The 13,613-nt window shown below is 36.1% G+C and overlaps 1 protein-coding gene across 1 annotated transcript in view; it reads right to left on the minus strand.

Moving 5' to 3' along the window:
* Positions 1-399: 399 nt before the first annotated feature.
* HSD17B4 (hydroxysteroid 17-beta dehydrogenase 4) overlaps positions 400-13,613 on the minus strand; it is a 61,075-nt gene continuing 47,861 nt past the window's right edge. Inside the window, exons 21-24 of the mRNA XM_040090514.2 lie at positions 12,399-12,488; positions 9,616-9,754; positions 2,775-2,902; positions 400-814 (exon numbers count right to left, since the gene is read on the minus strand). Coding sequence (XP_039946448.1) covers positions 725-814; positions 2,775-2,902; positions 9,616-9,754; positions 12,399-12,488 — 447 coding nt within the window. The 3' untranslated portion in view covers positions 400-724. The remainder of the gene's footprint in view (positions 815-2,774; positions 2,903-9,615; positions 9,755-12,398; positions 12,489-13,613) is intronic.

Here is a 13,613-nt window from a genome sequence, read left to right on the forward strand (position 1 = left end):
TTCACTCGTTGGCCCTCATGAGAATGAACCTACATGAAGAACAGTTTGGCTCTAGTGATGGCCTTTGGTGTTAATGCCTCTCACATGAAAAGGTTTCCACTAAAGATTTAACATTAACCGCTTTGTAAGTGATTTACTTGATTTACAAGTAACATGTGAATTTGAAAATGCCTAATCAATATGGGTTCCAAAGTTCCAAGAGTTTTTTTCTGATGCAGAAAAAAACCCACTTAATGACAAGATGTAAATAAATGGAATTTACTTCCATCTTCCAGTTATTTTGATAGAATCATGAGAGCTTAAGACAAAAAACATTAGTTTTAATAATGGACCAGATAGACTCATAGAATCTAAATCAATCTAAGGCAATATTAATAAAGACTGACAGACACATTGAAGGAGATATTAAAGAAGTCTATTGGTTTAATTTTTTCAGAATTAACATAGAAATATACGCTTCTTCTTAAGAACTAAATACATTTTATTTAGATAAAGATGTGCAATCAGCAAAGTATGATTATCATTGCTGAGAAACTAAAAAGGGACAATAGTAACAGTTATGTTCATTTCATAACTTCTGTCTACAGCAATTAAATCAGCTTGTGTATTAGCAGTATAATGAATCAGTACATTGATGTTAACTAGACTGCAAATCATTGATTCTGAACTAATTGAGTTTCTATCTTCAACAGTTCTTCACGGATGTGGTAGATCATCAAGCAGTTCAGAGTTTGGCATAGTCTTTCAGGATCATTTCCAGTTTCTGGCTCAGCATGATGTTCCCCTTCACTTTTAGTTTACCAGAAAAGAATGCCTAAAAAGAACAGAAGAGGAAGAAAAAAAAAAAAACAACACAACAACCAAAAAAACAAGAAAAAACCAACAGGTATTCAATTGTTTATTCACAAACCAAAGAGCTGCTAGAACAAAACAAGAAGCCAATGGTTATTTAGCACTCAGGAGAAAGCCTTCAGTGCACAATGCTGAATGGTTATAAGTTATTAATAAAAACCATTCTGTTCTATACCATCCAGAACCAGATTTTTTTATCTATAGTGCAGACAAAACCACTGCCACTCATGGGAAAAAATGAAAATAAATTCAAAGCTACTTCAGTTGCCTCTGTTCCCTTTCCATATACAGCAGAGGACTGCTCCAAGTGTAAGACAAATGCCTTCACAGAACCTGATGGCAAAACTTCCACAGGGCACAAAAATAAGCTCCCAGGATCTTGCCCTCACACTACAGATAACCATATATCATTATAAGAAAGGAAAAAATGGAATGAAAAGGCTATATAATGAAAATTACAGACCTAATGAAAATGTAAGCTACAAACTCAAATTCATAACAAATTCAAACATAAACTCGCACAATGTATTACACACATATGCCAAAGAAATGCAATGGCTTTATACTTAGTATATTACAACAAATAGGAAATAAGCAAGATTTTGTTGCATTTGCAAAGTCATAAATCAATCAATATTTTCACCTCAGTGTTGGTATATTACATTTTTATTATCCCCACTTCAAAGAGATGTATACCTTGTTTCAATCGAGTTTGTATTTTTAAAACTGGTTTCACTTCTCTATGGCTTTACAGTTTGAAAGCTCTTTGAAAGTTCTTTAAATGTTCTTTTGCATAGTTCTGCATTAGCTTGAAATACATTCAAATAAAGAATAGAGAGAGATAGCAGAAAAGAATTTGAATAGATGCTTTGAGCTTTTCTGGATGGAAAACTTCACAGAAAGTCAAAGGAAACACTAATGCCTAAGCATAGATGATGTTCCTCAATTGCAATCACTGTTCTTTAGCATTCTAATGATTATACATCAACATCTTGTTTGTTTATGCTTTATGCCTGCTGTCACAAAGGATTTTACTCATGTGGTATGTAAGACTTATAATAAACATTCACTGCGATCATTGGTTTCCAATTTACAATCAAAGTCTCCAACAACTTCTGCTTGGGATCAAAGAAAAGAAATGGTTTGATATGATATGATAAGGTTAATTAATTTTCATTTGCTCAAGCTTTAATCTGTAAGCTGACTTATTAAGTTTGTGACAGTTTAATTTAGTTTTATACAAGGCATTTTTATTAGTAAAATTAGTACTTTTAAGCAGTTCATTACTCTAAAAAGCTAAAAGTGCAGACCCAGATTATAGACCTTCCTTAAATCTTTATTCTCCTGAAAAATATCCTGGTTTGGGTGAATTTTGACCATCTCCATGCATGCACTGTCTTGACATTTCTCTCTGCTGCAGTACTAGCAATAAATCAGACCACTGCAACAAACATCAGCTTCCTGCAACATGACAATCAAATAGCCTGAGTGATCAAACTGACAAACCTAAGCTTGCAAATTGTATACTGTAAAGCAATCAATCTCCTAAGTTTGTACTGCCAGACTTTATGTCACAGAATCACAGTATAGTCTGAGTTGGAATGGACCCAGAAAGGTCATCTAGTCCAACGCTAAAGTGAGTTGCCCATACAGGTATTGAACCCACAACCTTGGTGTTATCAGGGCCCTGCTCTAGCCCTTTGTGGTTATCTTTGTCTCATGATAACAAAGATGGCATAAATACCCCCTGACGCTTTCTGCTTAATTCAGTATAATTATGCCTCATCTGACTCCTGTCTCTACAGTCAAAACATCCCAGGGTTTAGGATTTCAGAATGCAAACAGGCATGAATCACAGCTTGATTTAAGGCAAATAATAAGTCCACATACAAGAGAGTATGTCTGTGACACCCAGGCTTTACCTTTTGGGGGTTGATCTTTTGTTGTACCACATCCATGAAATCCTCATCCGAGAGAGTGAAGGTAGTATCAGCAGAACTTCTGGCAGGACCTTGATACACTGCTCCAGAGCCATTCTTTAAGTCAATTGCTGAGAAACAAGAGCAAAGACAGTTTAATTTCAAAATAAAGATAAAATTTTCAGGCTTAAAAACAGTACTTTCCTTACCTATTATAAAGCATTCATTCTAAACATAAATCTTGAGTTATCAGGTATTTAGAGAACAAATAAGGTTTAATTCTTCTTCATCAATGAAAGAAAAGAAAATAAAAAATATTCCTCTACTAAAGGGGAGGTGTTTACAGCAAAGACTTTAAAATTCTCGCAGCAATGATAAAAATTATTTTCAAATGACACTGAAGATGCACAATTTATTAACTAGTTAACACTTACCGCAAAAATGTTCAAGTTAGTAATAAACCTCTAAAGCTCAAAACCAGCATCCTGTAGTCAGACAAGGCAAATGTAGTGGTGTTCAAACACACTGCTGCATTTTCCCTGGTCTGTCCCCCAGGCAATATAATATAGCCTATTCTGCTTCATGTAAGGAATGTTTAAAGCCTTGCCAATTATGTGTCTTTCTCTCCTGGAAAGAAAAAAATTCCTCCAAGTGTCTGTAGCTTCAGAGTGTTCTTTTCCCATGCCAAATGACCTGCCAAAATAATCCGTTACAAAGCTAACACTATCAGGTATTGTGTCATCTGTTTAGAAGAGTATTTTGACAGAATGTGCTCTGCCAAGTAATTCTCAGATTTTGTGAATTCCCGTTTTCATTTACACCTTTTCCTCTTGATCCATCACCAGCCCATCCCATGCATTATTCATGTGGCTATTCCTGTAAGGACATGGCATCTCTAGTCACAGAATCATGGATGACAGTTGGTTCTTCATAAAAAAATTTTAAGGCCCTCGCCTAACCACAGAACCTTATTTCTACAAAAGCTATCTGTTGTGCAACGTTTTTCCAAATAATTTTTTGACAGGATAAGGGGAACTGTAGACTGGGAGTAGTTTTAGTCTATTTAAGTCTTTCATTTTCTGAAATCTGCTTTAAGTAATATTTGTACAGTGGCAACAGAACTAGAAGGTGACTTAAGTATGCAACGTTGCTCAATGAGAAGTGGCATATTGGATTATTATTTTCCAGTTGATTTTAAGGTAAATTATAATTTCTGGACTAGATTTAATGCATGTCATTAACTTCAAGCAATATGGGAAGAAATTAAAAGAGGTTACTGAGTACCAGATGAATGATTTGTACATTTGTGTTTGTGGGTAGGTGCTGTGTAACATCCTTGTGACCCAAAACAGCTGCTGTATAGTCTAACATAACTGCGGCTTTAACATTGCTCCTGTAGGCTCTGCAGGTACATATTATTAGTACGAAAACAAACAAACAAACAAACAAACAAACAAACAAACAAAAAACCCCCAACCAACAAACAAAACAAAAAATCATCTACTGGATCATGAAATGCAAGCTACACACACAAACCAGAGTCTGAGAGTGCATACCAGCTCCCAGACTCAGTAAACCAAGCCTAACTGTCCATGTGATTTTAAAATATACCTCTACCCAAATGCTGGCATGCTAGGCACCATACCAGTGTAGCCAAACTGCTCCCTTTGAGACACACAGCAAGGTCACCAAGACAAACAGATTAATTCAGAAAACATAGACATGGTGTCTAGCAGTTCCTAACCAACTGTTTTGAATTACTTCTTAGGAATCTCTTTTTGTAGTTCATTCTGCTGGCATTAAATTTATTTCCTGTCTCTACCATTCCTACACTGCTCCAGAAGGGACCCAGATGCTGAAAGCCTGATATAACATCTCTCAAGACATGACTTCTCCTTCTTCACTAAGTACTGGCTGAAAAGAAATTTTGATATACTTTATTGATAATACTCATCCATCAGTCTCACCAGTGTCAAGTTTAGATGATGAAAACAATTAACTAGGTGTGGTGACTCAGAAAAGTTCTCATGACCCCTCAGTTTTATTTTGAATATAATTAACTTACTGTTGTACACTAAGATATTACTTAACTATTACAGTCCTTGTTCTCCTCCTCCATTTCCTAGCCAAATCCCAAGACCCAAATCAATATCTACATTTAATACTAACCTCCTAAAGCACAACCATGCCTTTAACTTTGGATAATCATGGCACCCATAATCAAGGCAAATCTCCCATGTTAACAGAACCACAGAATTATTAAGGTTGGAAAAAACCTCCAAGACCATTGAGTTCAACCTTTGACTGATCACTACATTAACAACTAGACCACAGCACTAAATGCCATATACAGTAGTTTCTTGAACACTTCGGGGCAACCCTTTCTGTGAAGAAATTTCTCCTGATTTTCAACATGAACCTCCCATGGTGCAGCTTGAGGACACCTCTTGTCCTATCCCTGGTTGTGGAAGCAGCAGGAGAAGCCAACCCGCAGCTGGCTGCAGCCTCCTTTCAGGCAGTTGTACAGAGCAGTAAGGTCTCCCCTGAGCCTCCTTTTCTCTACGCTAAACACCCCCAGTTCCCTCAGCTGCTCCTCAGGGGACTTGTGCTCCAGGCTCTTCCCCAGCTCCACCGCCCTCCTCTGGACTCACTCCAACTCCTCAGGGTCTTTCTTTCCTGAACAGAGGGGCCCAGAAATGGACACAGAAGTGTCAAGCTGTGGCTGCTGTGGCTGCTGCCTTCTCTCATCTGCTTCCTTCCCAGATCTGAAGAGACTGAAGGACATTAGCAAAAGATGCTAGAGTTACAATCATTAAGTGAGGCAGCAATGGGCTGCAGGGCCCAGATTGTTTCCAGCACTGGCAACTGCTGCACTTATCACAACAGCAGAAAGCTGTGTAAAAGTGACAAGTCAAAAAATTAAAACACAAGAACAACTATATATCCAATAAAGTAAGACAAAGCTGCCAACCAGATAGCCCAAAAGAACCAGAAACATTGCTTGTAAAGACCTGGGAGGCCCTTACAAAGAGAGGCCTAAAAAAAGATAGATCATTAATTCATTAACATCAAGTCATGGCTTAAAACAAAACAAAAAACTCAGCCAAAATAGTATTCCTCCTCACATACCAGTTGTTTCAGTGATAACTCGTCAAGAATTTTGACCATACACTGAAATAGTATGTAATATTTAGCTACATGAACCAAATTGTGAATTAATTTTAACATCATCTTTTCCTTTTTTCTTTCTTGCAGCTATGTACGTTATGGAATTGACCTCCAAAATGGCAACTTTACTTAGAAAAGATAGAAAGATAATTCAGAACTGATCTAACCTAACAACATAACATTTACAAAAATGACTTAAAATTTATGTACACAAAAGATCAACTAATAACCACCAGCCCAAATTTAAATATACGGTAAAAAATTGCAATTCTACTGAGTAACATTAAAATCTGAAGCACTTTGAAAATAAGTCAAAATAGTGACACAGAAATAAATGCAAGCTATAACAAAGGTAACATTGTACTGTCATCTTCAGTTTTTAAAGTAAAACATTAATCTGTCAAAGGCTAAAACTTCTAATTGTGTATAGAAGCTTACACAACATTAACAACTGAAAAAGCCAAGCACTCAAGGAAGCAAATGGCATTGCCATTGTTACATATTCTGAACTGACTGCCACTGCTCATCTGCATTACAAAAGTCTTGCTGATGATCAGAGATCTTGTAAAGATCACATAAAGTCAGAAATCTTTTGGATTATTGAGAATATCCTAACTGCAAGAAAGCTGTCTTCCTTTGAATGTAAACTCACAAACTACCATCTTCTTCTGCACTTACCATGGAAAATGAATTATACTAGCATCTGGTAGAAGAGACAGTAGAATTCATGCTCTTGAATACTGAATAATAATGTAACATATGCAAACACGCAAAAAGACTTAAGTTGGCAACTGGTTCTAAATCTCAAGTACTTGCCTCTGGAAAGTCTTTTGCTTTGTGTTTGTTTGGGTATATGTTTTTTAATGGCAGGAAAATGTTTTCAAATATTCCCCAAATAAAAATTTCATTGTGCAGATACATATATACCTCACCATTAAAAATGTACCATTGGAGTTAAATAGACATAGTAGGCTCTTGATCCATGTAAGGACAAACAGTGAAGAACACTACAGCTGTTATAACTCCTAACATTCTGCTAGTGAGTTTTCATAACTATTTTTCATATTGACAAAATGAAAGTTTAATATTTAAATGATCTGTAGCAGTTTAACTATTTTAGTGCTAACCAACTCCTGTTTTTTTCATCCTGTAAGAACTTAAAATCTAAAGGCACACAAAAATATTCAGAAAACACAAACAAATACAGCAATACGATGACACAGAAAGTTCTTTCAAAAAAAGTGATATACAAAGGAAAGAACTATACCATGCCATACCAATACTCGCAAAAAGAAAAGTATACAAGATTTTTTACAGACACCTTGCTGGGTCACCTAGATATTTACATTCAGTCTTACATATTTACTACACCACCAAGACTACAGTAATTCGTAAGTTTTAAGGAGCTGACCACACTAAAAATATTCACAGTAACTTTTCCAAGATTCTGGAAATGTTTAATTTCAGCTCTTAATAGCAGTCAGCAGTGGGAAATGTTTAAAATACTAGATTAGCTCCTCCAGCCTGCATTCCACAGGGAGTTTAAGATTTTTTTCAAGTTCATGTATTTGTACAGAAAACTTTCACTGCAACAGAAGCAGAGGAACAGGGCAAACAAAAGCTATGTCTATTTAATCCCTTTTAGCTAGAGATATATAGGAAGTAAGCAGTACCTGCTTCCTGCTGCTTCAGTAGGAGAAGCAGGAGAGGACAAAAGGCTGACTTGATTTATTTGAAGGAGGAGCACTTTCTTGATCTGACAATACAATAGCAAAAACACTCACCTATTCCCATCTAATAAAATGTCTCATGAGGCAGGTAAGGGCACTGCTCAGGCCTAAATCTCTTAAGTGCACTTGTTCTGCATTCAGCAATTTGCAGTTTCAGAACTTCCTGAGTGAGAAATTTTATTCATATCTTGAAACACCCCTCAGCAGATTTCTCCTCCATTGACTTGTCCCTTTATTCCTTGGACATACATAATACTGAATTTAGGTGGTAACTGCAATATAGCAGTTCCAAAGTTAAAGTCAATGCTCAATCAACCTGAAATAGTTTTCTAGTTGTTATTATAAACATGACTATCATTTATATCAGATTTAGTTACACATAAAACAATAGATAGGACTTCTGTGAAGTACAAAGTGATTGACCAACAAACATAAGTTTCTACTTTAAGTATTCAGGAATTTAACCGATGCACTTCTATTTATCATCTGAAAATGTAAGCAAGAACACAAGTAAAACTTCGTAGTCTTCTCCCCAGGTTCTAACCATGTCCATAATTTAAATTACTTCCTGCAATAATGGAAAATTGCAGACAGTAGAAATGATTAAGAGCAGTAATGAATTTTAAGATAGAATGTTTGAGATGGATTATTCAGTATTTCCCTTGTCTCATTTTGATGTATAGGCAATCAGCCTGCATAATCTCCAGAGGTATACTCAGAATATTTATTAATTTCTATTCAAATGGAAATCACTCTTTATACCTCAAAAACTTCTTAAAAAGTAAGACAAGTAGAACACAACTATCCTGATCAATCTATGTATAATATTTTTCCTGAAACTTAACAGAATCTCTGCTGGTTAGCATCAGGAAAAGATTAAGTGAAATTATAAGCTTCTAAATTGCTCAACAATAGTTTTAAAAAAGTAACGGTGTACAGAACAAAACATAATACAGACCTGATCTGACAATTGTGACTCTCCCCTCTCAGCCTGTCAAAGGGCAGCCCCTTCACCTGCATCATCCCCAAAACTCTTTTGACTACATCCTACCACTGAGATAAATCAAGAAGTCTAAGTAACAGACTTGACCCAAAGACTTCCACAAAAAGGCCTGCAAGTTACAACCTCACTAAGCTTTTTCCTTTCAAAAAAACTTTACACTCCACCAATAGAAGAGTAGACATGTCAACTAAAAAAATAAAAAAGTTTCCAAAGATAAAAAAATCTATCCAATTAATAAAATTAGATTTGGCATTGTTTTCAAAAATATACATATTTATAAAGAGGGCAAAGGAGAATTTTAAAAGAAAATGTTTTTAAGGAAGCAGTTTTGCCTCCATCAGACCACTTCACATAATTCTATTATTCATTTAATCAAGAAAAAGTTCTGCTGTGACCCATTGCTATTATAGGCTTTAGTTTCTCATCATCAACCAGTCCCATGTTTAAGCGATGGGAAATCACGATTATGCCTTCATTGAAACTTGATCTCAGGAAGTTTAAATGGAAACAAATTGGGCTACATTTTCACTGAAGTACAAGAACAAAGCAGTAGAAATAATTACTTTTTTGTTTTAGATCAGTTAGCATGTACATCACCAGCAGACTAATTACAGTAACACTCCTACTAGGCTAATTTAGCATGCTTTCCTAAGCTGAATCTGGAAAATGTAAATAGAAATGTACTGAAGTTCTAAAGGATGATGTAGCCTATACCTACATCAAAATAGGGAAGTTACAGAAGTACGTTCCTACAAAGATTAGTAACTGCCAACTTCATCTGACCTCCTTTTCATTTGTGCACCCACTATGCATTCAGACCTGTAGGTCCCACTGCGTATTCATCTACTACATTATGCTTTGTTCAAGTTTCATTGGAATGATTACAATTAATCCACTTCATAACAAAAATTCACTGGGTTATTATATGAACACTACCACTTACTCCACTGCATTGCTGTTTTTCCATCTTTAGTGATGTCCCACTGGAATACGGCATTTACTTTCTTTACCAGTTCATTTCCCATATCTTTTACACGACGACCAATTTCTTCAAACACAAGGTTACTCTGCAGCCCTTCAGTCTTAAAAAAAAAAAAAAGTACGAAAAATTTAAAATTGAAACTTTGCTAAAAGGTACTGAATATGTCTCTTACTTTCCAGCACAAAGTGCTTCAACTGTCTATAGCAGAACTATTAAATGCAATTGAGATTTCTTCTACAACAAAATAATCACCTCTAGCAACCATCAAAGTACATTCAAACAGAAAATGCTTTGTTTCAAATTTCCATTTACAATTATTTCAAATCTTGCTTTTATAGTTTTTGTCATTTACCATTATAATTTAAGACATGTTTTTTAATTAGTGTTCTAAGAGTTTCTAAACTGCCCTTTTTTCCCTTTGGAGGATAACCACTGCCACTTTTTCCACAGTGAATGTTATGTTAGTTTTCAGAACAAAAAAAAAAAACCAAACCCCGCCTCCCCCCAAAAAACCCACCCCCCAAAAAAAACCCAACCAAAAAAAAAAAAAAAAAACCAACCAAAAAAAAACCACCACAAAAAAAACCCACAAAAACTTTTTACCAGTGTATTACTTGAACTTGACATGAAAGACATTCAAAACATACTGCACTATGAACACAGTCAAAAATCCAGTGGAAATGAAATTTAAGAGTGGGATTAGCTACATTTATATGTCCAACTTTTCCCAAAGCATTCTTTTCCAAGCCTTTCACTGTCTTTCTTTTAACAAACATTTGTACTGGATAAAAGGCTTCACTTTAGGAAGCTACTTCAGTGACACTTTTCATCTAACTGGAACTGGAGCAAAGAAGGTCTCAGAGCTTTAGCTGTTTGCTGTACTTACCTGTACAGCAGAACACAAGACTTGTCAGGCTGCTATTTTGTCACCTCTTTGGTTAAGCCTAACATTTTCCAATATATAATTCCCAATAGCATTTAAATTTGCCAATCTTCTCTTGGTCAGGCTGGCTTCCTCCGGTGGGTGTCTGACCCTGCCAGCAAATTTCTACCAAAGCACCTTAATTTCTCAGAGTAAGCTTAAAAAACCCCACCTGTTCTGCCCAAGTTTCTTAAAAAAAGAAAATCTGAGCAGTTCAGAAAAGTTCTAACATTTGAACTTTATTCAACAGTTGAAAATGTGTCAGAAGATTAAAAACAAGCAGCAAAAGAAACAGGTTCCTGGATAAATCACAGAATCATAGGATGGCCTGAATTGGAATGAACCCTGAAGATAATCTAGTTCTAACCCCCCTACTGGGGGGCAGGGACACTTTTCACTAGATCAAGGTGCTCCAAGCCCCATTCAGCCTGGCTTCAACACTTGCAGGGATGAGGCAGCCACAGCTTGCTGGTTTCTCCAGGAAACCTGTTCCAGTGCCTCACCAACCTCACAGTAAAGAACTTGTTCTTCTAATCTAAACCTACCTTCTTTTAGTTTGAATCCATTCCCCTTTATCCTGTCACTACACACTCTTGTAAAAAGTTCCTCTTCATCTCCCTTCAGGTAATAAAAGGCCACAATTAGGTCACCCTGAAGCTTTCTCTTTTCTAGGCTGAACAAACCAAATTTTCTTAGCTTTTTCTCGTGGGAGGGGTGCTCAATTCCCCTAATTTTCTTGATGTCCTTCCTCTGGACTCGCTCCAGCAGGTCAATGCCCCTCCTATGCTGGGACTCCAGAGCTGGATGCAGGGTTCCAAGTGGTGTCTCACCAGAGCACAGCAGAGGGGCAGAATCCTCTCCCTCACCCTGCTGGCCACACTGCTTTGGATGCAGCCCAAATATCACCCAATATTTCCCATTCTGTGGTCACAAGCATTATATGAATGTCACTATCTCAGTATTTCATAAACTTCAAAGCATTGAAGTTTCATTGTTTGCACACAGGAATCAGTGGGGAAAAAAGATAACTTTATTAAGGCAACACATTATGCATTGCCTTAAGCGACTTTTAGACCACATCAGGAACCCAGGTCATCCTCACTACTGCATGTATAATTCTGTGTTTTGTGGCAAGTATGGTACCCAAGGATTAAAGCATGCATGCATGCAGGGGATTTTTTAAGAGATACACAGTATAAAGAGCATATTGTGTGTATAAACATGTACACATGTACAAACCACTCTCAGAGTCTTATTTCAAAATGATTCAATGATGAAACTTCTTTCCTGTGAGTACATTATCTCATTTTCACTTATGCTAATGCCTTCCTGCCACTCTTCCCACATCTCTGAAAAAACTGGGAAAGGTCACACACTTTTACATCCTACAAAGAGTTTGATCTTCAACATCTACATAGTAACAACAAAACACTGCTCTACAGATACACATCCAAATTACATTAAATAATTTTTATTTTGAGCTATGCAAGTGCTCAAAACACGTGTCCCTTACTGGTACATACCCTACTTTGTTTTGTAACATACAGCACAATGCTTATCCTAAGAGTTCAATTAGTATCAAGCACATTGAATATCAGCCATCCTGCGTTATCTCAAAAAACCTGAAATTTTCCTCTCAAACAGATCAATTAACATCTGTATCTTAAACAATGTGCATGTTAACATCTCTAAACTCATAACTCCTCTGAATACTGCAAATAAGACTGGTAAGAGACCTAAGTATTTTTCCTGTGTTTTTCAATAATAAATAAAGCCTAACTATGCTTCTCTGCAAGTTAAGATTTCTATCACTTCTACCTACCGTCAGAAGCTTTTGAGCAGAAGGCTTTTCCAAGGCTGGTACTATATCCACATAGCCCCCTGCAATGGCAACTTCTCCAGTCTCCTTGATCTGTAGTGGGGGAAAAAATACATTAGAGAGGTGATTTATTTGCAGAAAGTCACAAAAGAAGGGCGTCTGAGGAGTATTACTAATATTTTAAAATCAGAGATGAAAAGAGAAAACATACAGAGTGAAAAAAACACCTCTATAAATGTAGTGCTGTAGTCTTGAGGCAAGTTGTTATGTTTTTCAAATAGCTCTTCAAACAAAATAATTATTTTTCTCTGGAGAAATTGTACCAAAAACCAGTTTCTGGTGTTCTGTTCATAAAACAGTTGAAAGACCTTATTTACCTCTAGTGTTAGAAGTTGCTGTCAATATTTCTTCATAAATAGTTCTGAGAAAGACACTGTTCTAAAATGTTTTTCCTTGAGGTAGATACTCAGTTGTCAAGACTCCATTTAGACAATTTTACTATTTCCACATGTCTTATTCTGCAACTTGCACTATGAACAGCTTTTTCAGCATTGCAAACAAGAAAGATTACAAAAAGAATGATGGAAAATATCTGAATTCCCCTCTTGTTTAATTTTTTGAAATAGTTAATTCAGCTAAGAAAATGGTTTTCAGTTTGGCATTTTCTCTTTGAGGGGTGTGGAATACCATACTGACTTATGGCAACTAACAGAAGATGGCAAATTGATTCAGTGACAATGCATAGAGGGAGGTGTATGATAAATAGCCAAGCTGGAGAAATATCAAGTATCACAGCCTAGCAGTACATTAAGTATTACTCAAGTCATGCCTAACAGCTGTTGCCAGTGCACTTCAATGGTGAAAATGAATTCAAGCCACCCTCTCAAAGTTGTATATCCACTTGTATTTTGATTTAACCCGAGTTTATTTCAGCACAAAGATGGCTTTAATTCATACAAATCCAACATGCAATAAGAAACAAAAATCTGCACAACTCATAACTGTTTAAGATAGTTTACTATAATCCTGTTAAACCTTGTAATTTCTATCCAAAATCAGCTACTCCATAGAAAAAAAACCCTAGCAAAATTCACCAAAACTCTACATATTAGCAATTACTAAACCAAGCATAATTAAAATTTTGCCTTTAAACACAACAGAACAACTCACCACATTTACAAGTTTGGAAGGGCTTGGATGCATATTATGAACTATTTT

The sequence above is a fragment of the Hirundo rustica genome, chromosome Z, assembly GCF_015227805.2.
Source record: "Hirundo rustica isolate bHirRus1 chromosome Z, bHirRus1.pri.v3, whole genome shotgun sequence".
Classification (NCBI taxonomy): Eukaryota; Metazoa; Chordata; class Aves; order Passeriformes; family Hirundinidae; genus Hirundo; species Hirundo rustica.